General features: G+C 53.0%; 1 protein-coding gene across 4 annotated transcripts in view; it reads left to right on the plus strand.

Annotated features, from left to right (window-relative positions):
* The window catches only part of NUP210 (nucleoporin 210), a 109,445-nt gene that overhangs the window by 48,352 nt on the left and 37,880 nt on the right, over window positions 1-23,213 (plus strand). For 3 of the 4 annotated variants that reach the window (XM_030307499.1, XM_030307498.1, XM_030307496.1), the window contains exons 14-20: window positions 688-833; window positions 10,550-10,771; window positions 12,906-13,079; window positions 18,618-18,810; window positions 19,340-19,446; window positions 21,217-21,321; window positions 21,404-21,505. In XM_030307499.1, coding sequence (XP_030163359.1) covers window positions 688-833; window positions 10,550-10,771; window positions 12,906-13,079; window positions 18,618-18,810; window positions 19,340-19,446; window positions 21,217-21,321; window positions 21,404-21,505 — 1,049 coding nt within the window. The remainder of the gene's footprint in view (window positions 1-687; window positions 834-10,549; window positions 10,772-12,905; window positions 13,080-18,617; window positions 18,811-19,339; window positions 19,447-21,216; window positions 21,322-21,403; window positions 21,506-23,213) is intronic. The other variant, XM_030307497.1, reaches the window with a different exon arrangement.

Below are 23,213 nucleotides of genomic sequence, written 5' to 3' on the forward strand. Positions count from 1 at the left end.
TTTACAAATGCGGATAAAAGATGTACATTGTGCAAAGTGTAAGGAGAGCTCTCACCACCAGTGTTGAGCTTAAGAGGATAGACGCACAGGAGTTTATGCTCAGTGACTCCCTTCATGTAAAATATAGAAGCCAGCAAAATTAAGCTGTTAGAAGTCAGGTGACAGTGGTTTTCCTCTGGGGAGGGCTAGTGACCAGAAAGATCTATGGGAGATTCAGGGATACAGGTCATAGTGTTTCTCTAGATACAGGGTGTGTTCAGTTGGTGGGGGAAAAATATCATTATGAATGGTATGCTTATGATAAGTGTATTTTGGTATAGGAATTATACTTCAGATTTAAAAAAAAAATTTTTTTAATGTTTATTTATTATTTTTGAGACAGAGAGACAGAGTGTGAGTGGGGGAGGGACAGAGAGAGAGGGAGACACAGGATCCAAAGCAGGCTCCAGGCTCTGAGCTGTCAGCACGGAGCCCGATGCGGAGCTCGAACCCATGAACCGTGAGATCATGACCTGAGCCGAAGTCGGACGCTTAACCGACTGAGCCACCCAGGCGCCCCGGTTCAGATTTTTCAGTTAAAAAAGTTAGATTGTGTATCAAGCCCAGGATGAAGGAGGGGCTGTCATCCTGTCATGTTTTTCTTGGCAAAGGCAAGTTCACAGGGATCGTTTGGTTCTCTTCTTACAGGGAGGCTGCAGCCAGGGTCTGAGCACTGCAGCGGGGTCAAGGTGAGAGCGGAGGCCCAGGGCTACACCACACTCCTCGTGAGCTACAAACATGGCCACATCCACCTGAGTGCCCGGATCACCATCGCTGCCTACCTGTCCCTCAAGGTGAGCCCACCTCTTCCCCTTGATGCGAATAATTCAGTTGCTCTGGCAAATTTGTATTAAAACCCGATTGGTGGGGCACCTGGGTGGCTCAGTCGGTTGAGTGTCTGACTCCGGCTCAGGTCATGATCTCACCGTTCGTGAGTTTGAGTCCTGCGTTGGGCTCTGTGCTGACAGCTCGGAGCCTGGAGCCTGCTTCCGATTCTGTCTCTCTCTGCCCCTCCCCTGCTCACACTCTGTTTCTCTCTCTCTCTGAAATATACAATGGAACATAAAAAAAAATTTTTTTTAAACCCTGATTGGTCAGAATAGCTTTTGGAATAGCTCCCGCTCCCTATCGTCATCAAACTGAAATCAGGAAGTGTGTAGAAAGAGCAGGGCCTCCCTGATGGCGGAAGGTGATCGTTGACATCTGTGGGGATGAAATGCTGTCTGCAGAGGATTCTGGTGCCTGCCTGACATCAGGTACCCAGCTGGTGTGTGAGTCCCCCTTCATCTCTCTGTGGCGAGAGGCCTTCAGAGCTCAGAACTCACTGCCTTGGCTTTGACACTGACTGCCGAGTTTGAATCCAGGTCTGACACCAACTCGGTGGCATTGACTAGTTTAATTTTCTGGGCCTCTGTTTCCCTGCCTGTAAAATGGGGCTAATACAGCACCTAAATCATAGGGTTATGGTGTGGATTAGCGGGGCTCGTGAATGAGAGGGGCTTAGAACAGTGCCTGGGAGGTAGGGAGTGCTCAGTAAGGGTTAGTTTAAAATACAGATGAAAGAGAACCAGACCTTCCTCCAAGGGTGGATGGGAAGGCTTCACGCAGGCCCCGCCGCAGGAAGTGGACCTAATGCAAAGCCTGCCTCTCACACAGGAGGCCCAGAGAGGGTGAGTCAGCTCCTCCTTCAGGGGGCAAAAGGGTTGTCCCGGGGGGCCTCCCAGGGGCCTCCCGGGCTGGGACAGTCAGGGCTTACATTTCCCTGACCCCCAGCTCCAGCCTGCAGGACAGTTCTGGTCCCCTTGGTTTTCGGCAACATGTTTTCTTCCCCCATGTTTCTCTCACCCATTAGAAGCAGGGTCCGTGAGATTAGAGCCTTTCACCTCTGAAACCCTAGCCTGGAGCATGGTGTCTGATACAGAGCAGATAACCACCAACGGGTTTTTTTTTTTTTCCTTTTTTTTTTTTCAATTGAGGTATAATTGACATATAACATTATATTAGTTTCAGGTGTATGACATAATGATTCAATATTTGTGTATATTGTGAAATGATCGCCGCAGTAAGTCTGGTTAATATCCAGCACCGAAGGTACACATCTTTTTCTTGTGGTGACAACTTTTGAGATCTACTCTTAGCAACTTTCAAATATACAATACGGTATTATTAACTGCAGGCTTCGTGCTGTGCATTACATCCCCGTGAGTTATTTATTTTATAACTAGAAGTTTCTACCTTTTGACTCCCTTCACCCATTTCCTGCCCCACACCCCTCCGCAGCAACCACCAATCTATTCTCTGTATCTATGACTTCTTTCTTTTTTTTTTTTTAGATTATACATATCATTGAGATCATACAGTGCTTGTCTTACTCTGTCTGACTTAATTCGCTTAGCATAATGCCCTCAAGGTCCATCCATGGTGTTGCAAATAGGAGATTTCCTTCTTTTTTATGGTTAAATAATATTCCTCTGTGTGTGTGTGTGTGTGTGTGTGTGTGTGTGTGTGTGTATCATCTTTATTCATCCATCAATGAACACTTAAGTTATTTCCATATCTTGGCTATTGTAAATAATGCTATAATGAACACAGGAGTGCAAATATCTTTTTGAGTTAGTGTTTTCCTTTCCTGTGGTTAAATACCCAGAAGTGGGTATTATTTGAGAAGGGTTGTTTTGTTTAGAATGATGAGTGGGCAAATGTGTCCAGGCTTACCAGCCAGGACTGGAGCCAGGTCTCCTGACCGCCCCCCCCCCCCCACACACACACCAAAATTTATATGCATACCTACTACACCAGTCCCGGCTCTACACCTTAGGGATACAACAGAGCAAAAAACACACAGAAATCCCTGCCCTCACGAACTGACATTCTAGCAGAGACAGAGGTGGAGACAGTAATAAGCCAATGCATACCATGGAAAAAGGAAGGAAGGAGAGGGTGATAGGGAGGGTAGTAGAAGGGAGGGTGGCAATGTAAAATTAGGAAGTCGGGATCCCCTCACTGATCAGGAAGCACTGAGGGCTCAGAGAACAGGTTTCAAGACGATCGACCTCCCTTAAGATGGCGTCAGTCACTCTTGGGGAACCCCTGCCGGAGCCTTCCATGAGGTGCGGTTTCCCTAGGACCCTGAGGAGAGATTCTTCAGGGCTCTTCCTGGGTGCTTGCTTCATGACCAGACATCCCGATTATCTGGGGTGTGTGGCTGAAGCATCAGAGGGCACCGACTGAGCTCACTGTCCTGAGGTGGGATTAAGGGTGAAGATAATGTAGACGTGTCCCCAGTCAAGGCTTCCTGACTAGACAAGCTGTAGGAGAAAGATATGACTTTCTTTTTTTATCTTTCTTCTGTCTTGATAACAGTTAAGATCAGGTTTATTTACATGTAACAAAATCTAAAACGGTGTCTTAGCCAAAAGAGAGTTTATTTCTCTTTCACATGAGAGGTCTTGCCTGGGGCTAATATGGCAGTTCCATAGTATCAGGGACCTAGGTTTCTGTCTTTCCTCATTCTAGTATGTGGCTTTCATCCCCAAGTTTGCCTCACAGTCTAAAATAGCTGCTGGACCTCCAGCTATCACATCTGTATCCCATGTAGCTAAAAGAGGAAAGAGCTTTCCTTTCAGCTAAGTTAGCTTCTTGTAGTAGCCTTGTCAGGAGTTTAAAAGAACAGTTTCTACCTGCATCTCACTGGCCAGAACTAAATCCATTGGCCATACCTAGCTTCAACAGAGACCAGGAAATATTTAACTAGATACTTTTCTACCCTGACAAAATGAGTGTTCTTTTCTTTAAGGAAGAGGGGAGCATAGAAACTAGGAAAGCAACTATCAGTGACTGTTTGCTTGTCCATCCATCAATTTACCCTGCAGATTGTCCCTGGGCACTTTGTTGGTACAGTCCAGGCTGGGGAGACAGAGATCCCAGGTGAAGTCCCATACTGTGCCCTGGGTGGCCACTGGTCTGTGGTGGAGACAGCTGCTCAGACAACTGCAATGAGCATGACAGAGATAAGGAGGAGTCCCGAGGGGGACAGGTCACCAGCGAACACAGAAGGAGAAGGAGGGCATGGAGGCAGGAAGCTTGGCTGCTGAGAGCACTGGAAATGGTATATCTCGGGTGAGATAAGAGGCTGGGAAGTCTCCCTGGGTCAGATCAAGGAGGGTTTTGAATGCTGGGCTAGGGGCTAGATATTTATTCTGTTCTCACCCAGCAGTGGGCAGCTGGTGAAGGTCAGGGGAGGACAAAATCGGGTCCACACATAAGATGGGCACCGCTCAGCTCTGGCCCCCACCCCCGACTTACGTGTACCTTCCTCCGTCTGTTTGGACTATGGAGGCCTTGTGCTTGCTGGCTACCTAATTCCCTCCGCAGTCCGCACCCCAGGTACTCTTCAGCTTTCGTCTGCTGCAGGGATCTGGAGACCCTTGACCCCCGTGCAGGTTACTCTCTGGGAGCCCCCAGTGCCCGGGTGTGAGGACCCCCCCCTGGCTCCCCGTTCCCACGATGGAGCCGTTCAGTACGGCTGAACACGATGACCCCGGAGCCGCTGGGATAGCCGGGGGAAGTGGGGCCTTCACTTCCAACCACCCCGCCCCTCTCCTGCTGTCTTTTGGTCCTAGACCAAGCATGAGTATCCTGTGAAGGGGCGCGTGCGTTCCATCTGCTAGAAATGTAAACCGTCCGCGCTAAGGGCCTCTGGATGTTTAGACTCACCCTCTTGGTTCTGCAAATTAGGAGACCGAGGCCCGGAGTAGACGTCTGGTCTGACGTGCACAGGCCCTCTCCTCTCTGGCTTTGCCCCTTCAAGTATCTGTGCTCTGACATCCACTGAGGAGCCTTTATGATTTATGAGCGTCCTTCGTTAGCAGTGGTGATTATTAACCTTTCTCCCTGGCACAGAATTCTCTGGCCCGTTTATGCCTGAATGGGAGGAGAATTACACGCGAAGGTGGTAATTCATAGTTTGGCAGCTGTTAATTATAGGACGTGCGGTGCCTTTACACAGTCTTTCCCTTTGGGCTTTGGCAGGGTTTACAGTGACCTGCTTTGCCCACAGTGAAGTTTTGCTGGTTGTAGCATCGACACATGGGGAAGAACAGGGGATCTGCAGTCGGAACAGACTGGATACACTTGGACACGTTGCTTCACTTTGCTGGGATTCATGTTTTCCATCTGTAAAATGGGGATGATAAGGATAGTCGATAATAGCACGGGCAATTTTTTTTTTTTAATGTTCACTTATGTTTGAACATTATGCAAGTGGGAGAGGGGCAGAGACCGCACAGAGGATCCGAAGCAGGCTCTAAGCTGTCAGTGCAGAGCCTGATGCAGGGCTCAAACTCATGAACCGAAAGAGCACAACCTGAGCTGAAGTCTGACACTCAAATGACTGAGCCACCCAGGTGCCCTAGCTCAGGTCATTTATTGAGCCCGTGTTGCTGGACATGTATTTGGGGCTTTCATTCACATTCCCTTGAATCTCTTTTTTAAAAAATTTATTTACTTATTTTGAGACAGAGAGGGAAAGAGAGAATCCCAAGCAGGCTCTGCACTGTCAGCACAGAGCACGATGTGGGTCTCCAACTCACACACCATGAGACCATGACCTGAGCCAAAGTCAAGATCAGAGGCTTAACCGACTGAGCCACCCAGGCACCCCCTGCCCCCAACTCCTTGAATCTCTGTGGTAATCCCACGAGGTGCAAGTTCTTGTTATACCCATTTTACAGAATGCAGAGACTGAGCCTCCTAGAGGTTAACCTGCTTGCGGTCACACAGCTAGCCAGTAACAACTTCATTCTAGTTGTGGCGACAGAAACAAATGACTACATACAAAGTGATGGCAGGTAGTAATAAGGGCAGTTGAGCGGGAAAGGAGGTAGCGGGTGACAAGAGGTTCTGCCTTACGGGATCAGAGAAGGCCTCTTGGAGGAGGTGATGTTTGAGCAAAGAGGCCTGAGTGGAGTAGGAGGGTCAGGGAGGAAAAGTCAAAGGCCCTGGTCATGCTTGGCCATTCACATGCAGAAAAAGGGCTATCTTGATGGTTTCAAAATCTGGGCATGCAACAAGGCAGAGTCTGCGGGTTGGGGGCGCCCCAGGTTTTTTTAAATTGCCTGCGTCTACACACGTGCATATGTGTGCAGGGAGGGATTCCTGGAGAGTTGATAACCAATAGCAAATTCAGAAAAATATTGGGAAAAAAAAGTTAAAAGGACAGAATTCTCATTGACAAGTGATTCCCTTTCTTTGCTAAGGGTTTAATGTAAGTCCACAGCCAAGAGAAGCTGTGCCCCGTAGGCCTCAGCAGATCGTCACCCTGTGCCCCTCGAGGGCGTGTGCATCTTAAAGCTGTCACTCCGGTGACTCCCCTCCATAGCGAGGTGGCAACTGGCTGGGGCACTGCTCCGGGTCCAGGACTACGGGTGACAGCCAGGTGGTTGTCTGAATCTGTGAGGACGTCAGGTTCTTGGCAGTTGAGGATTTACACAGCCGCCGTGGGGGTGAGGGCATGGAGGGAGCTAGGTGAAGGGTCAGGGGGCCTTGAGGGGTGGGTCCGTCACCCCAGTCCTGGCAGGTGACTACAGAAATAGACTAACACCCTACAGTGAGTGGAGTTCACACATGCGGGGCCAAAATGGAAGGGGCTGGCTCTGTCTGAGCGCTGGGATGCTTTGGTTCAGCCCAGGCTTTATGACATCCCAGCAATACATTCTGGTCTCTACCCGCAGAGGGGTGGGAGACTGGATGTTCTGCCTCAAGCAGCACCAACACTCAGGGCTCCAAGGATTCTTGGAGAGGAGAGCTTGGGAGAGCCGGACCTGGACATAGCTGTCAAGTACTCTACGTTCTAGGCATTAAACTAAGGACTCCCTCGATCTGTGTTAGCGGTAGCCTCCACACTCCCAGCATGCTGGCCATTCTGAACCAGAAGCGGCCCCTGCCCAGGTGGACTCTGGGCTAATGCAGGCACGGCACCTGTGTGCATCTGTGCTGTGCCCACAGCAGACATAGCTGATGGATCCTGGCGCCCTTTACTGCCTGGTGCTGATTCCACCTTAGGAACCGGCTCCGTGGACCCCCACCCTTGCCAGCTGTTGAAAGGCAGTCAGAGGAACAGGTGTTTGTAACTCTTGTTCTAAAAGACGTTGGGAATCATGAGAGGTTAAGGTATCGTTTAGGCCAAGAGTAGGGGACAGGCACACACTTAGTCACTGCAGCTTTGTAATGACCCATCTGTCAGACACATTGGTCTGTTTCCAGGTGTCAGTTTTAGGGTTTGGTTTTTGTTTCTACTATTATGTATATGTAAGTTATATAGTTCCAGAGTTAAAGCTATATCAGAAAGATACTTAGGGGTGCCTGGTGGTCCAGTTAAGCATCCAATTCTTGGTTTCAGCTTGGGTCGTGGTCTCATGGTTCCTGAATTTGAGCCCCGCGTCGAGCTCTGAGCTGACAGTGCAGAGGCTGCTTCAGATTCTCTCTCCCCCTCTCTCTCTGCCCTTCTCTCTCAAAATAAATAAATAAAACTTAAAAAAAAAAAAAAGAGAGATACTTAGAAATCTCACCTCCATTCCTTTTTGGGGGAGTCAAGAGTCACATGTAGACTTTTGACGTGCTGGGTGGGTCAGCACCCCTAACCCCTGCGTAGTTCAAAGGTCAAGTCTCTATACAAATATCAAATTGTTATGCTGTACATCTGAAACCAATGCTACATGTCAATTATATCTCAATAAAAAGTTAAGTAAAAAAGTGAGTAACTAAATAAATTCTTTAAAAAAGAGTGCACATTTCCCTGCATACTCACCAGCACAGTGTGTGCTCAAACTTTTAGATTCTTGCTAATCATATGGCTACGAAATAGTATCACGGGGTCGCCTAGGTGGCTCAGTTGGTTAAGCATCTGACTTTGGCTCAGGTCATGATCTCATGGTTCATGGGTTCAAGCCCCACATCGGGCCCTGTGCTGACAGCTCAGAGCCTGGAGCCTGCTTCGGATTCTGTATCTCCCTCTCTCTCTGACCCATCCTCCGCTCATGTTCTGTCTCTCTCTCTCTCTTTCAAAAGATAAATACACATAAAAAAAAAATTAAAAAAGAAAAAAGAATCTAGGGGCAGGGCGCCTGGGTGGCTCAGTTGGTTGAGCATCAGACTTTGGCTCAGGTCATGATCTCATGGTTCGTGGGTTCAAGCCCCACATCAGGCTCTGTGCCGACAGCTCAGAGCCTGGAGCCTGCTTCAGATTCTGTGTCTCCCTCTCTCTCTGACCCATCCTCTACTCATGTTCTGTCTCTCTCTCTCTCTCTCTCTCAAAAAATATATACGTATTAAAAAAAAATTAAAAAAAAAAAAAGAATCTAGGGGCAGGGTGCCTGGGTGGCTCCGTAGGTTAAGCAGCAGACTTCAGCTCAGGTCATGATCTCACGGTTTGTGAGTTTGAGTCCCACATCGGGCTCTGTGCTAACAGCTCAGAGCCTGGAGCCTGCTTCAGATTCTGTGTCTCCCTCTCTCTCTGCCCCTCCCTGCTCACGTTCTGTCTGTCTCTCTCAAAAATAAATAAACATTAAAAAAAAAAAAAAGAAATAGTACCACAGAGTCGTTGTAATTTCCCCTGTCTTTTTTAAAAAAATATTCTTGTTTTCTCTACATTTTTCATTTCTCATACAGTTTGATTGCTATGGTTATAGAAGAAAGCAGTCCCTACCTTTAATGAGCCCTTAGGCTGATCAGGGACGTAGGCCGCCAGACCAATCATTTCCTTGCAGGATGCTGACACGAGGCAAAGCAGGGACCAGAGAATGAGCTGTCTGCCTTGGCAGGCTGGACGTCATCGGGTGAGGGAGGAAGTGGGGGCTTCTTGGAGAAAGGAGTAGGTAAGGGGACAGGGTCAGTGGGGTGGCTTCTGTGAGGGCTAGTCTAAAGGCGGGACTAGGAGAGATGAGGCGAGGGCTACCCTGGAAGAGCCCGAATCCTGGGCTAACTAAGCCTTTCTTCCGAGGACAACAGGTGCTACAGAATGGTTTAGTGCAGGAGTGACGGGGTCAGATCTGTGCTTTCAGAAGGGACATCCATCTGGAAGTTCTTGGAGGGTAGAGTGGGGTCCAACAGGGAAGCCCGCTGGTAAGTAAGTAGTTGGGGCAACCTCAGCGAGACCCTCTGGAGCAGAGCAGGTAAGCCCCAGCAGGGAGCCAGGGAGCAAGGCTGCAGGACCCCTCAAAGAGACCCCAGCTGTGTCTGTGGAGGGAGGTGTCCTTGGGCAGAGCAAACCACGTCTTCCTGGCGAAGCTGGCCCTCTCCCTGATGTTGGATGGGAATGGCACCCTTTCTTATAGACTCTAAGCTCTGCCCTTGTCTGTGCAGGGAGGCCCTGGGACCCTCAGCACAAAGATTGTGAAAGCAGATGAGAGTTTTTATAAAAAAAAAAATTATTTTGTTTTATTTTAAAGCTTATTTATTTTTGAGAGAGAGAGAAAGCACGTGCTCAAGTGGGGAAGGGGCAGATAGAGAGGGAGACACAGAATCCCAAGCAGGCTCCAGTATCTGAGCTGTCAGCACACAGCCTGATGTGGGGCTCAAACCCACGAACCACAAGTTCATGACCTGAGCTGAATTCGGACGCTTAACCGACTAAGCCACCCAGGCGCTCCTAAAAAATTATTTTACTTTGTCCTTATTTGTTGAGTACTTTTAGGACTTAACGTTCACTCTTTCCTTCAGCAAATAATGATTGAGCACCGACTGTGGGCCAGGCACTGTTCTAAGTGCTGGGGACAAAACAGGCAAAAAAGTCTTGCCCCCTCCCCTTCCCCCCAAAGCTTATCCATACGTTGTAGAAAGTGTGGGAGAGTCTGCGGAGGAAAAAGGAAACAAACCGCCAGCAAGGACAGGCTGCCTGCGTTTCCCTCCGTCTTCTGGTGTGTTTCTTTGTAGGATGGCTTTATGCTTTTTAAAGCCACGTGGCTGTGATCAAACTGGAGTCAGTTTTGTATCCGGCTCTTTGTAAGTGCTGCCTCGGGGACCCGTGGAACCTCCCATTGTGTGGATGTACCATGTTTATTTACCCAGCCCCGCACTGTGGATTTCAGATTGTTGCCTATGATTTGCTATTGTAGGTAATAGTGTGACGAACATCTCTTTGTGCGTGAATCTGTTTCTGTCCTTCCTGTTCTGTTTAGGTTAGATTCCAGGTGAGGAGTTCCTGGGTTCCAGGGCAAGTGCTGGGGGTATTTTCAAGGCTTTTACTGATTATTTTACAGAAGAGGCAAGTCTGTTTAGCCCTCCCCTCAGCGGCATATCAGAGAGTGAGGACACAGTTCTTCCCAGAGCCTTCCTATGCCTTTGGATCTTGACAACAGTCCTGGTAGTGTTGCTGATGAGCAGACTGAGTTCCAGAGAGGACTTGGGGCTTGCCTGACCTCTGCAGGGGCGAGTCGGCAGCAGGGCGAGGCCTCACCTGCACAGGCCTCCCAGAGGAATGCTGCCTCTCCTTTCCCCCTCACCCCCCCCACAGGCTGTTGACCCCTCCTCCGTCGCCTTGGTGACCCTTGGCTCCTCAAAGGAGATGCTGTTCGAAGGAGGTCCCAGACCCTGGGTCCTCGAGCCTTCCAAATTCTTCCGGAACATCACCTCTGAGGACACAGACAGCATCAGTCTGGCTCTCTTTGGGCCCTCTACCTCCCGGAATTACCAGCAACACTGGATCCTCGTGACCTGCCAGGCCTTGGGCGAGCAGGTAAGAACATGGCTGTCCCTAGACCCACCTTGCCCAGAGGGAGACGGGTGCAGAGTCGTGTTGCCTGAGTACCCTGCTGTGCTCACAGCACCATTTCACAGACAGGCAAACTGAGGATCAGTGAGGTGGAAGGACTGAGTAGACACAGGCAGGTTGGTCTGGGGGCAGCAGCTGGGACCCTCCTGACACATGGCGGCTTTGCTAGAGCCAGTCAGTCTCAGCTCCCTCTCCACTAGTGGGGGGAACTCTTGTCTCTCTGGACTGCACCATTTCCTGCCACCAAATCAGACGATGGGACGAGATCGGGGGTCACAGTCAGAGACCTCCGGGGTTCAGGCGGATATCATAAACGAGTGAGGCCTCAGCCCAGATTCGGCAGATTGTTTTTGGTGTTTCAGGATAAGCCAGGAATCCCAGTAGTTTTTCTTTTTTCTTTTTTTTCTGTGAAATCTCTTGATTTTTGTTTTTCACAATGCTAAATGAAAACCAAAAAAATTAGGAGACTGGGTGGACCAAACACAACACGTCTGTGGCCGAACTCTCCTGGGGCTAGAGCCACACCAGAGCCCCTGTGTGAAGGACTGGGCTGGACGGGGTGGCAGCTTACCCATCCGGTCCCTGTGCCTGGCCCTCTGGAGGCTCAGGGCCGCCCACCAATTTGCTTCTAGCAGGAATGTAGCCCTCCATTCACAGGGTGCCCCGGAGCCGGGAAACAGAAAGAGGGTGGGAGGCCAGCGTGACCCAAGAAAGAAGGAGAGGGGCGCCTGGGTGGCTCAGTCGGTTGAGCATCCAACTCTTGATTTTGACTCAGGTCACGATCCCAGGTTCGTGGGTCGAGCCCCATGTCAGGCTCTGCACGGATCATGGAGCCTGCTTAGATTCTCTTTCTCCCTCTGCCCCTCTCCCCCACTCTTGTGTCCTCTCTCTCTAAAATAAAATTTAAAAAACGTTAAAAAAAAGAAGAAAGAGAACACATGTCTTCAGGGAAGTGGAGAATCCCCTTGCATATGTAATAGTGTCAGCTGGTGTTAAAACACACATGCACCCTCCCCCCCCCAAGGTACCCTTTCATAAGGGTACCCCAAGCTTGCCACACGGAGACTCCCTTGGTGTGAGCAGAAAAGAAGCACAGTGAAAGACCCTGATTCCCGCTGGCTTTGTCTTTTTTAACTAATAAGTAAAAGAAATGCAAATAATACCATGAGGATAAACCCAGTCCAGAACTAAGCTAGAGAGCTTTCTTCTCCCTGACTCGGCTTGCTCATCCGCATCCCCCCCTGGGCCATAGGGGTTGGGCCTCTGAACAGAGGCGCCTCCGGGACCCTTCCATTCCCGTGCCGTGTGCCTCAGTTCCTTGGGACGTCGGGGTGGAGGCCGAGAGCCTACAGGGCAGCATGGAAACCGCCCTCCGTCCTGTCTTGGGATCAGGAAGGCTGAGGGGCTCTGGGCCGGACCACATGTCCTAAAGAAAGTGCGTGTCATTTCAGGGGCCTGGGGCACTCTCTGGGGATGGACCGTTAGCTGCTGTCATAAAACTCGGGCCTGCGCTTGATTTCTGATGCCCCAGCTCTCAAAGCAGACTCAAGCTTCCCTCTTTTCTGGCACCTTTAATTTTGGCCTCTGCAGCGGCCAGCCGAGCTTCTGTCAAGAAGGAAGGTGTGCAGGCCAAGGCCCCCCACGGCCCTTCTCCCGTCCGGCTGCCATGAGGGCCTCTGTCCGTCGGCACACGCCCTCCCACACCTGCACCTTACTGTGATGAATCCTCCAAAGTCAGTGCGGGCTCCTCCTTTAGAAAACCCACAGGCTTGTGAATTCGCTTAGTCAACTATGAGGTGTTCGCAGGGTCCTGCGCAGCCGCGAGGTGTCACCGATCCGCCTCCTCCCTGGCTCACGGAGCAGGCGGCGTTCGGCCGGCATTCGTAGAGGGCATCAGAGCCCCTGCGGGAAGGCCTCTCGCAGGTTGAAAGAGCACGCTGCCACACGTATGTCACTGGACCTTTGTAACCCCCTGGTGGGGTAGCTCTCACCTTCCCATTCTACGGAGCAGCAAACCGAGTCCAAGGTTGCTGGGTGGGGAGGCCAGGCTCACGGTGGAGCAGGCACTCGGACCCTGAGTGCTCCTGTGCCCCGCCAGGTCATCGCCCTCTCGGTGGGGAACAAGCCCAGTGTCACCAACCCCTTCCCCGCGCTGGAGCCCGCCGTGGTGAAGTTCGTCTGCGCCCCGCCCTCCAGGCTCACCCTGACGCCCGTCTACGCCAGCCCCCAGCTGGACCTGTCGTGCCCGCTACTGCAGCAGAACAAGCAGGTGGTGAGTGGGCAATTCTCGCGGGGGGCGGCGGGGGTGTGGTGACGAGGACGGGTCAGCACTGTGCCACCTCCCCTCCGTGCACGGGGCCTGCTTTTGTCCGGCTTTTACGTATCCGGGGGCTGTGTTTCAAACGTAAATGTGGGAGGGGGAAGAAAGTCACTCGGGGGTTCTTCTGACGAGCGGGGCTGGAAGGTGAACCCACGGGCCTGGAGCACCTGGGCTTCTGGCCAGTCTAGCCCTCCACGCCAGGACACCCAGAGATCGGGTGACAGATGTGGAGGGCTTAGAAGCCCTGCTGTTCAGGGTCAGGGGTACGGACATATCATAATATGGGCCCCAGCCCCCAGCCCCTTCACAGAGGAGGAGACTAGGCAGGTTTCTTTCCCTTCATTCCTTCACCATGTATTTGTTGAGCACCTTCTCAGTGTGAGGCACAGAACTCGGGGTTCTAGAATACAGGAGTACTCCGGTTGGGGAGACACCTGCCCCACGGAGGTGACAGCAAGAGCAGGAGGCCCGCAAACAGTAGGCAAGACAGACAGAAGGTGGGAAGTGCCGTGGAGCAAGTGAGGCAGGGTGCGGGACGGCTGCCACGGGAGGCTGCTTCAGATGGAGCCAGGAAAGGCCTCCGTGAGGAGGGCACATACCGTGTCAGGAGATGCCAGCCGAGAAAAGCTGAAGGAAGGGTGTTCCGGGCAGGTAGAATAGCAAGTGCAAAGGCCCTGGGGTTAGCCTGGGGTCTCTGCATCCCTGCTGCCCACGTAGCAATCAGAACCATCGTGTGTTCTCTGACACAGCTCTCACCTGTGTGCCTTATTCCCCATCGCCGGACCATCTGTGAGGCCAGGCTCATTGCATCCCCTTCATGAGTTTGTCCACGAGGCCCGGAGGTGGGCAGGGTCCCAGAGGCCCTTCATCTGCCCGGCTCCTAAGTTTAGTGCCCCCTCTTTGGTCCTTGCAGCTGCTTCTCTTCTCCCGGCCCCAGCCCTGTGATCAGCTCCCCCCGCTCCAAGGCATGTCCAGCTGCCCCCTGCCTTGGTGGCTCCTGAGGGCCCCGTTCTGGGGATGGGAGCCCCTCACCTCTTTGCTGCTTGCCCTGAGAGCGCTCAGCGCATCTCCTCTGTGCACCTGACGGAAGCTTTCTGAGGCTGTTTCTGTGGGCAGCCTCTCCCACCACCCGCAGAGAGATTTGGGATTTGGCTCCCCGTGGGTGAAGCAGGAGGATGGCTTTGTGTTTTGTTGAAGTGCATTTCTTTGATGCTCTGCGGGAGGTCCCAGACTCCAGTGTCTAAGACTTGGGACCACTCCTGCCTGTCTGGCGTGTGACTCTTGGCCTCCATGTCCCCTGCGAGTTTAGTTGGCTTTTCTTCCTGCTGTTCTGGTGGGCTTCTGTCTTCTCTCAGGCTTTCCTGATTGCTCAGCTCGGAGACACATGGGCGTGTGAGCCCCTCTGCTGCCCCCAATGCCGGTCCCTTACGGGTCAGTGCCTCCACAGCATCAGTTACAAATGAGGACGCTTTGCGCCCAGCGTCGGGGCATTCTCCCACCTACCCCGTGGGGGCCGGGCACCCATGTTCCCTCTTGACAGGTGAGGAGAACTGGCCCCGAGCCTAGAGCCCCTCTGGAGGCTTGTCACCATGACGCCTCATTTAGCCCTAGCTCAGGCCTGGGTGTTACTGGAAGGGAGCAGGTGGCTGTCATTCCCAAGCTGAAAATCTGTGTGTTCAGGACTTTTCTGCCTCCTGACTTTGGGGGCTGTTGAGGCGAATGTCCTGAAAGGGTCACATTTTAAAACACTTTTATGTATTTAAAAAAAAATTTTTTTTAATGTTTATTTATTTTTGAGAGAGAGAGAGAGACAGAGCATGGGCAGGGGAGGGGCAGAGAGAGAGGGAGACACAGAATCCAAAGCAGGCTCCAGGTTCTGAGCCATCAGCACAGAGCCCAATGCCGGGCTTGAACCCACAAGCTGCGAGATCATGACCTGAGCTGAAGTCGGACACTTAACCGACTGAGCCACCCAGGCACCCCAACACTTTTATGTATTAACAAATTACCTCTTTATAAGGAGTATAGTCCTGCTAAGTCTGGACTCTTCTGGAAAAGCCGCTCTGCTGGTCCACCAAGTGTGAGGTCACAAGCCAGACAGCAGCTGACGTCAGTAGGCACTGACAGCTGGGCCTGAATTCTTCCTTGAATGACAATGGGTGACAGCGGTCCCCTAGGGTTGTAGGGGAGAAGCGTGACTGGTAAATGTTACACTTTAACCTTCTCCTCTGCTTAGACCCAGCCAACAGCTTCCCGCTCCCCCAGAGCAAAAGCCAAGCCCCTTCTATAACCCGTAGTCTCTGAGCTCCGGTCCCCATTAATCCACCACCCTGCTCTTCCTGTCCTTGGACACCCTGTCATACCCTGAGCATACCAGAACGTGCCCTGCATGCATCCCGAACTTACTGTGCCTCTGGCTTCTCTCTACTCCTGTGTCCCCAAGCCTCCCTCCCTGCCTCCCTCAGTTTTTTATTCAAATGTTACCCCTTGCAGTTAGGGAGTCCTCAGCCTTTAGACCTTACCTAAAGTTTCTCCCTTCCCTCAACATTTCATATTCCAGTTCCCTGTTCCCCTGCCCCCAAGCTCTGCACATCATCTAATGCTGTAGAATTTACATATTTATCTTATTCTCTGCGAGTCTCTAGAAAAGACCTCAGCTCATGCTAGGAGCTCAGTAAATGTGATGGATGAATGAACACAGAAACATGCACACCATGCCAGTGTCCCTGTGCCTTCTGGCCCTGACTCTTGCAGGCTCAAATGTCTGGAGAAGCCAAGCGGGGCACTGCTGAAGAAAGGGGGCTGGGGGTAGGGGGGTGGGTGGTGCAGGCCTGGAGAGCAGGTGCCCCTCCATAGTGATGGTCTGCCCAGCTCGACTCTAGCCCATTGAACCCCAGGCTGGTCAAACCTTCTTATTTTCAAAGAAAAAACCAGGCAGATCTATATGTATCTTCCCTGTCTTTGCACGTCGGGCATTTGCCAAGTGAGCCGTGTCTGGCCGTCTGTTGGCTGTGACCTCTGGGTCAGCGCGGGGTTGTCTCTCTTGACGGAAAGATGACAGTCAAGGCAGCAGAGCACGGATCTGAATTGGCTTGCGTGTGTCGTAGATCCTGCTTGCCAGGAAATAATGGACTTCAAACACAGAATTGCCGTGTGATACATCAGCCCTGGAGTTCCAGAGCTGTGAGCCGATCGGGCACGGCCCCTGCGATTTATGATCTCACTAGGGGACCTTGAGAAAGCTGTATCCCTGCCATGCATCCTGGGTACAGTATCAATTTAATTTTATACCTCTCCAAAGCCAGAGGCCACCCGAGACGTGTTTGCTGAGTAAATTACTGGCGAGGCCACACACCAGAATGGAGCTGACCAGTCAGAGTGACAAAGTGGAACCAGACTCCGGCCTGACCCCAGCCCTCTGCACGGGTCGTCCTGTGTTCAGCTCACTATGGCTGAGCACCTGTCGTGTGCCAGGAGACTGATTAGCGGGGGCTCGGATGGAGCCTGACTGGTGTACCGGGGAGAGGCCTCACGGTCAGGGGAGGCTGCACAGTCACGGGGGAGGCCTGTGCGCTTTAAAACCAGACCAACAGTGTTCCACCCCTAAACCTGTGTGACCTCGGGCAACTTGCTTAATGTCTCTGAGCCTCCGCCTTCCCATTTGTAGAATGGGGATGATGCTGTTCCCTCAGATGCCCACTGGAAGGATCCAAGCATGCTTGGAGCAGACTGTTAACATCCTTCCCTGGGAGCACAGGGGGAGGGAAGGGCATCGGCTTCCCACCCAGGACGCATCTCGGGGAAAGAGTGGGGCCACTCCCGTCCCTGCCCGTGGTTGTAGCTCCTGACTGAAGCCAGCATCCCCAATTGATTGGGCTGTGACCTGCAGTGAAAATTTGCAGCGTGCTTGGGCTCGGTGTTCTCTGGAGGCAAGAGAGCTAGAAGGACTTGTGGCCGAGCCCTCACGGTGCTGGTCGGTAGTTCGGTGACAGCATCGGTCTGGACAGGCGAGGCGAGGCTGCGGGAACAGACAAGCACAGATCGCGTAATTCACACAGCACGGTTCACTTCTTGCACGTCCTGCATGTGCACCGTGGTGGCAGGGGAACCCTGCTTCATGTCGCTGTTCCCATCCTTCCAGGGCGTGGTGAACGTGGTTGGGTGCCACTGCAGAGAGAAGGAGGCGGCACTCCCTGGCGGGTTGTGTTCTGGCCGTTAAGGCTCCCCCCGGAATTGTTGTCAAGTCCCGTTTCACCTTTCACGGGTCAAAGCAAGTGACACGGTCACTCCTAACTTACAAAGGCCAAAACAGTGCGGTCCTCGCTCCTGGCCCCGTGCGTGCATCAGTGGGTATGTCGGGGGACACTGCGCACGACTGCCCATGTCCCTGCCTGCACGTTTGTTACAGTGAGCCGACCTCTTGCAAATGGTCTCATACGACCCTTGGTTAAAACAGAGTCCTGGGAGGTGGTCCTGTTGTGACTCCCACTGGCTTGCCTGGGGTGGTGACAGGCCGAGCTTCCAGGCCAGGCAGGGGGACGCGGACGCCTATGTACCTAGGGTCCCTGCTTCACTACCTGCCCCACCTGCCCCCTTGCCAGGAGGGGGGGAGGGTGGGGGATGAACCAGCATCTGGGAGGAAGGAGGGCGACTTGGCTTGGGTTGCCTAGGGTGGGTTTGCCTGGGGAGCAAGAGGTAATGGTAGAGTGGTTAGTAATTCAGGGTTTGGAGCTCAACCCCGAAGGGTGTGCCACTCATTCTCGGAGTTGCCTTTTATTTGTTCCTTTTCTTCCCTGGGACTCTGCTTCCTCACCCTTTATATAGGGACGACAGCTCCCATCTCATTGGGATATTTAAGGATCAGGTGAGAACTTGGCTCTGCAAGGAGCCTTGCAAGCCGAATGGCTCTGGAACATTTTGGAGGTTGTAACTGGCGTTCCTATGAAACCCAGGTGGGGGCAGCCTTCCTCTTGGAGGGGCTCGGTGGGGCAGGGAGGAGGTAGCAAGGATTTGGAAAGGTGAGGCCAAGAGAGGAAGGAGAGAGCAGCCTGGCTGGGGGAAGGCTGTAGGGAGGGGTGTCTTGACCTTGGCACTCCTGACCTTTGGGGCCAGATCCTTACTTCTTGAGGGCTGTCCTGTGCATTAGAGGGTGTTAGGCAGCATCCCTGACCTCTACCCACTAGATGCCTGTTGCACCCCCACCCAGCTATAAAAATCAAAAATGCTTTCAGATATCGCCAAGGCCTCCTTGAAAGGGCAAACTGGTCCCCCCTAGAGGACCACGGGGTGGACTAAGACACCAGGTTGGACCAGCCTATGAAGCATCTTGACTGCTGCACAGCAGTAGTTCGTGACTTGCCCCCCTCCATCGCCAGGATGCCGGGAGCCCTTCCGAAGGCAGTCAGCCAGGTTCAGGGTGCACCGCATGGTCAAGAGTGGCTGTGCCCAGGCCTGGGCTTGGCCACGACGTCTGACTTTTGCTTCTCGCAGGTTCCAGTCTCCAACCACCGCAACCCCCTGCTGGACCTGGCCGCCTACGACCAGCAGGGCCGCAGATTCGACAACTTCAGCTCTCTGAACATCCAGTGGGAGTCGACCAGGCCGTCGCTGGCCAGCATCAACCTTGACCTGCCCATGCAGCTGCTGGCCCGGGACGATGGGAGCGGCCAGAAGAAGTTGCACGGTGAGCTGGGTGGTGAGCCCGATGACCCAGGTCAGGAGGACAGGGTGTCGTGAAACCCCAGACAGACGAGAGGGGTGCTGAGGAGGGCTGGCGGCTGTTGGGGGCTTTTGTCGGGGACTCCCCTTTATCCAGAATGGAAAGGAAGCAAGTTCACTCCTCTGCTTTGATCCTGCACAGACGTTCTGTGAGGCAGGAACTGGAATTTCTATTTCAGGGATGGGGACACGGGCTCAGGGTGCACAGCAGGTGAGTCTCCCATCCCTGGTTGTACAGATCAGCCAGCCTCTGGGACCCATGCTGCTCTGAATCATGCTGCCTTCACAGACCCCTCGGCAGCCACACATGGAGTCCCGTGCAGCTCCCCGAAGCTGCACCGTGGGCCTTTTGCTCAGGGCCCGCTAACTCTTATGGTGCATGCAGTTTAAACAGACTCAGTGATGTATGTTTAGGACTATGGAGATTTAAGACTGCAAATCACAGGGAGGCAGGGGGCAAAACCCGACACCCGTTCTCCTCTCCCTGGACTCAGGTTTGCAGGCCATCTCGGTGCACGAGGCGTCGGGAACCACAGCCATCTCCGCCACTGCGACTGGCTACCAGCAATCCCACCTCAGCACGGCCAGAGTGGTGCAGCCGGTACGTCCCCAGCCCCGCCGGTGGCGGGGAGGCCCCCGCGTCTGCCCGCATCCTGTCCGGCCTCCCAGTGTCCTGAGTCCCTTTGCTGGGTTGCACCCTCTGTTCACTAACCCATCCCTGAATTGAGCGCCTTCCCTCTGGCTTCTGGCCGCCAGTACCCCTGCCCCACACGCCTGGCATTCAGGCAGTCTGGCCCTGTCACCTTGAGGCCCCGGCGCACAGCTTTGGGAGCCCTCAGCCTCGTCTGTCCAGCCTGTTTCCCGCCCCGCCCCCCACCCGTGGCCCTGACCTCAGACCCCGCCCGAGGTTGTGCCCAGGTGGCTCGGGCTTCTGTGCCTTTGCAGCTCCAGTCCCCGCTGCCTGGAATGCTGTCCCCTCACTCCCTTACTTCCTGTTTGTTAGGCTCAGCCACAGTGTCAGCCTCTGGGAAGCAGCCCTGAACCCTGGGCACACAGTAGCTGCCCAAGGCCTCAGATCCCCCTGTGCGCCTCTGGTATGGTACAGACACCCCTGCACATACAAACTGTTGCCATCGTCTGCACACGCTTGGGTCAAGGCCCGCTGACCCGAGCCTCCCCACCCCGGCATCTCATGGGCCCCCCGCAGAGGCACTGCTTCTGGGTGGCAAATGCGTGCATGGAAGGGCTCCCCAAGAGCGGTCCTGCTGAATGATACCCACACCAACGTGGGTTTTGAGTAGGGTGAAGGCAGCAGATAATGGCTGGAAGGAGAGGGTGGGATGGGGTTCCAAGGGACCCTAAGTTCCAGCAGATGGGGCTTGAAATTGTCTCCTGGGTGGTGGGGGGAGCAAGGGGGTGGAGACCCCAGTGGGAGCGGCACTGAGGCTGGCCCTGAAGGAACACACCTACGCCCCTGGTGGCTTCAGCCCTGGGTTGTCCGTCCCCACCTGCACAGGGAGTCCTTTGGCTGTGGGTGGCCTCGCGGGCCTCCCCCTCCAGGGCATCTGCACTTAGGCTCGTTGGCCTGTGGGCTTTTCTCTAGCAGTACTGCTCACGCCTTCACTTCTGGGTGTCTGCTCATTTGAGAGTCCCCCCCCCACCCCCCTCGCCCCTACCTGGCCCTTCGCAGCCTTCACAACCTGTCCTACGCGCTGACACAGGCCATTCGTTTACTGTCCCTTGTAATGTAATCCTGACATTGGATTAAATTTGCATCATTGCCTGAGGACCACTGTCGAACCCCCAGGGCTAGCACAGGGCTGGGTGGGGGCGGGTGCTGAAGCAGGTGAGTACAGGGCCAGGTTGGGTCCAGCACTCTCCCTGGAAGGACAGGCAGCGGCTTCGCATATGGATACGGGCAGCACCCAGGGGAGTGAGGGCTGTGCTGCATCCCCCATGAGCCCCCCGTGAGGACGCCTCCACGCCCCCTCCTCTCAGCACCTATATGCTGTTTGCCCGTGTCCCCGTCCCTCACACAGGGCACTGCAGCAGGTCATCTGCTGTGCACCCCCACTTTCCTGGAGTGCATGGGAATCACCACTCTCATGGGGCCGGGCCACCTGGGGTGGGGCACTGGCCTTGGCAGAATTCTGGTTGCCTCAAAGGAATGTGTCCTCTAACCTGGGCTTGAAACATGATGGTTTTACTGGGGCTTATGTCCCCAACATAATGAGTGCCCTGGGTGTGACGCCAGGACCTGGGGTTTCTATGCTCCTTCAGGGCAGGAGTCGGTGGGGGGGGGGGCGACCCGCAGACTGGCCAGGGTTGGGCCGTTGCCTTTGGATCTAATAGCACTGCCTCACCCCTTCAGCACGACCCTCTCACGCCTGTGTCGGCCTCCATAGAACTCATCCTGGTGGAGGACGTGAGGGTGAGCCCGGAAGAGGTGACCATCTACAACCACCCCGATGTGCAGGTATGGTCCCTTCCACCTGCCACCTGGGCGTGACCCACGGGGGGGCCTCGCCTTCGACACCCAGGCCCACCCTTCCTTGCAGGCTGAGCTGCACATCAGAGAAGGCTCTGGCTACTTCTTCCTCAACACCAGCACCACAGACATCATCAAGGTGACCTACCAGGAGACCAGGGGCGTGGCCACGGTGAGTACGGGCCCATCTCCACCTTCCTTGTCATCCCTCGTCCGGTGGCCTTGTGGTTATCAGATTGGTTGTGTCAGAAGCAGACGCTCAATCGCAGCAGATGCGACTTGTAACGTCTTCAGAGTCTCTGATTCATTGTTCGCGAAACTTCCATCATTTGTGACTTTTGTTCCTTCTCTGCAAACTACCCACACTCTTAGTTAGCTAATGGTTTCCTGTCAATCAGTCTTTGAATTAAAACATTATCGTATAAACACAAGTCTGACAACCGTAAGGAAGATTGCTTTTTTTAAAACAAAGTTTACTGATTTATTTTGAGAGAGGGAGAGAGAAGAGAGAGTGGGAAACAGGCTCTGTACTGTTAGCACAGAGGCCAACACGGGGCTCGATCCCACGAACTGTGAGATCGTGACCTGAGCCAAAATTAAGAGTTGGACGCTGAACCGACTGAGCCGCCCCAGGCGCCCCAGGAAAATTGCTTTTGAAAGATGTATCTGCTTTTTGTGTTTTTCCATATTCCTTTCTTGACCTTCTTCCTATTCTTGCAAATATTGACTTAGCTGTGGCTGTGATATGGAAGAATTTAGTATTCTGCTTTGGTCACTGGTTACACCCTTAGTTTCCCCCCCCCCCCCCCGTGTTGCTCTGTAGGCTGGCTGATTATTTCTATGCTATCATTTGTACTTAGCCATTCTCTCTTTGTAGAGCATTTCGGTTGTTTAAATCTCTCTCTCTCTTTTTTAAAATAGCCCTATAGTTGTAGCAAAGGGTAAAAACAAACACCAGTATCCTAAATGTCTGCATATCTGCACAATGAGTTATTTTTGCAGTTGTGAAAACCGAACTTCCTTTAAAATAAACTCACTACGGAATGTGTCAGAGAACGTATCAGACCACTACCAGAAGTCATAAATGTAGGCGGCCAAGAACAAAGACATGACACCTAAGTCGTGTCATTAAATTGCCACAGTGCTGTTGCCTTTGGGTGGCTCCAGAGGTCCTTTTCTCGGTTTGCATTCACTGACCATCTTGACACGGGTGTCACAAAATTATTTGCCTCTGGAGTGGGATAGGTGGAAAGTAAATGAGGGACATGAGCAGGGTTTCCCATGAGAAACGGACCTGGAAGTGTGGGAGAGGCTTAGTTTCAGTGTCAGGGAGTAGTAGGGGGTGGTGGGGACTGTGGCAGAGTGGAAAGCAGAGACTGTGTCTAAGGGACAGCTGCGGTGTGCCTCTAGTGGCCTTTTGTTATTTTTAAAAAGATTTTTATTTTTGTTTTTGAGAGAGAGAAGGCACACAAGGGGGGGTGAGGGGCAGAGGAGGAGAGAGAGAGAGAGAGAATGAATGAACGAATGAATGAATGAATGAATGAATCCCAAGCAGGCTCCATGATCAGTGCAGAGCCCAGGGCAGGGCTCCATCCCACAACCCCGGGATTATGAGCTGAGCTGAAATCAAGAGTCCAATGCTCAACCGCCTGAGCCACCCAGGCACCCCTTTCTGTTGTTTTTTAACAGCAGCTTAATATTGTGGTATAATTCCTATGCCATACCACCCACCTGTTTAAAGTGTGTGATTCAGTGGTATCTAATACATTCCTAGGCAGGTGCAGCCATGACCACAGTCAGTTCTGGGGCGTTTTCATCACCTCAAACAGAAACCCCGGACGGTTGAGCCATCTCCTCCCTGCTTTTACACACACACACAC

This window comes from Lynx canadensis, chromosome A2 (assembly GCF_007474595.2).
Source record: "Lynx canadensis isolate LIC74 chromosome A2, mLynCan4.pri.v2, whole genome shotgun sequence".
NCBI classification, from domain to species: Eukaryota; Metazoa; Chordata; class Mammalia; order Carnivora; family Felidae; genus Lynx; species Lynx canadensis.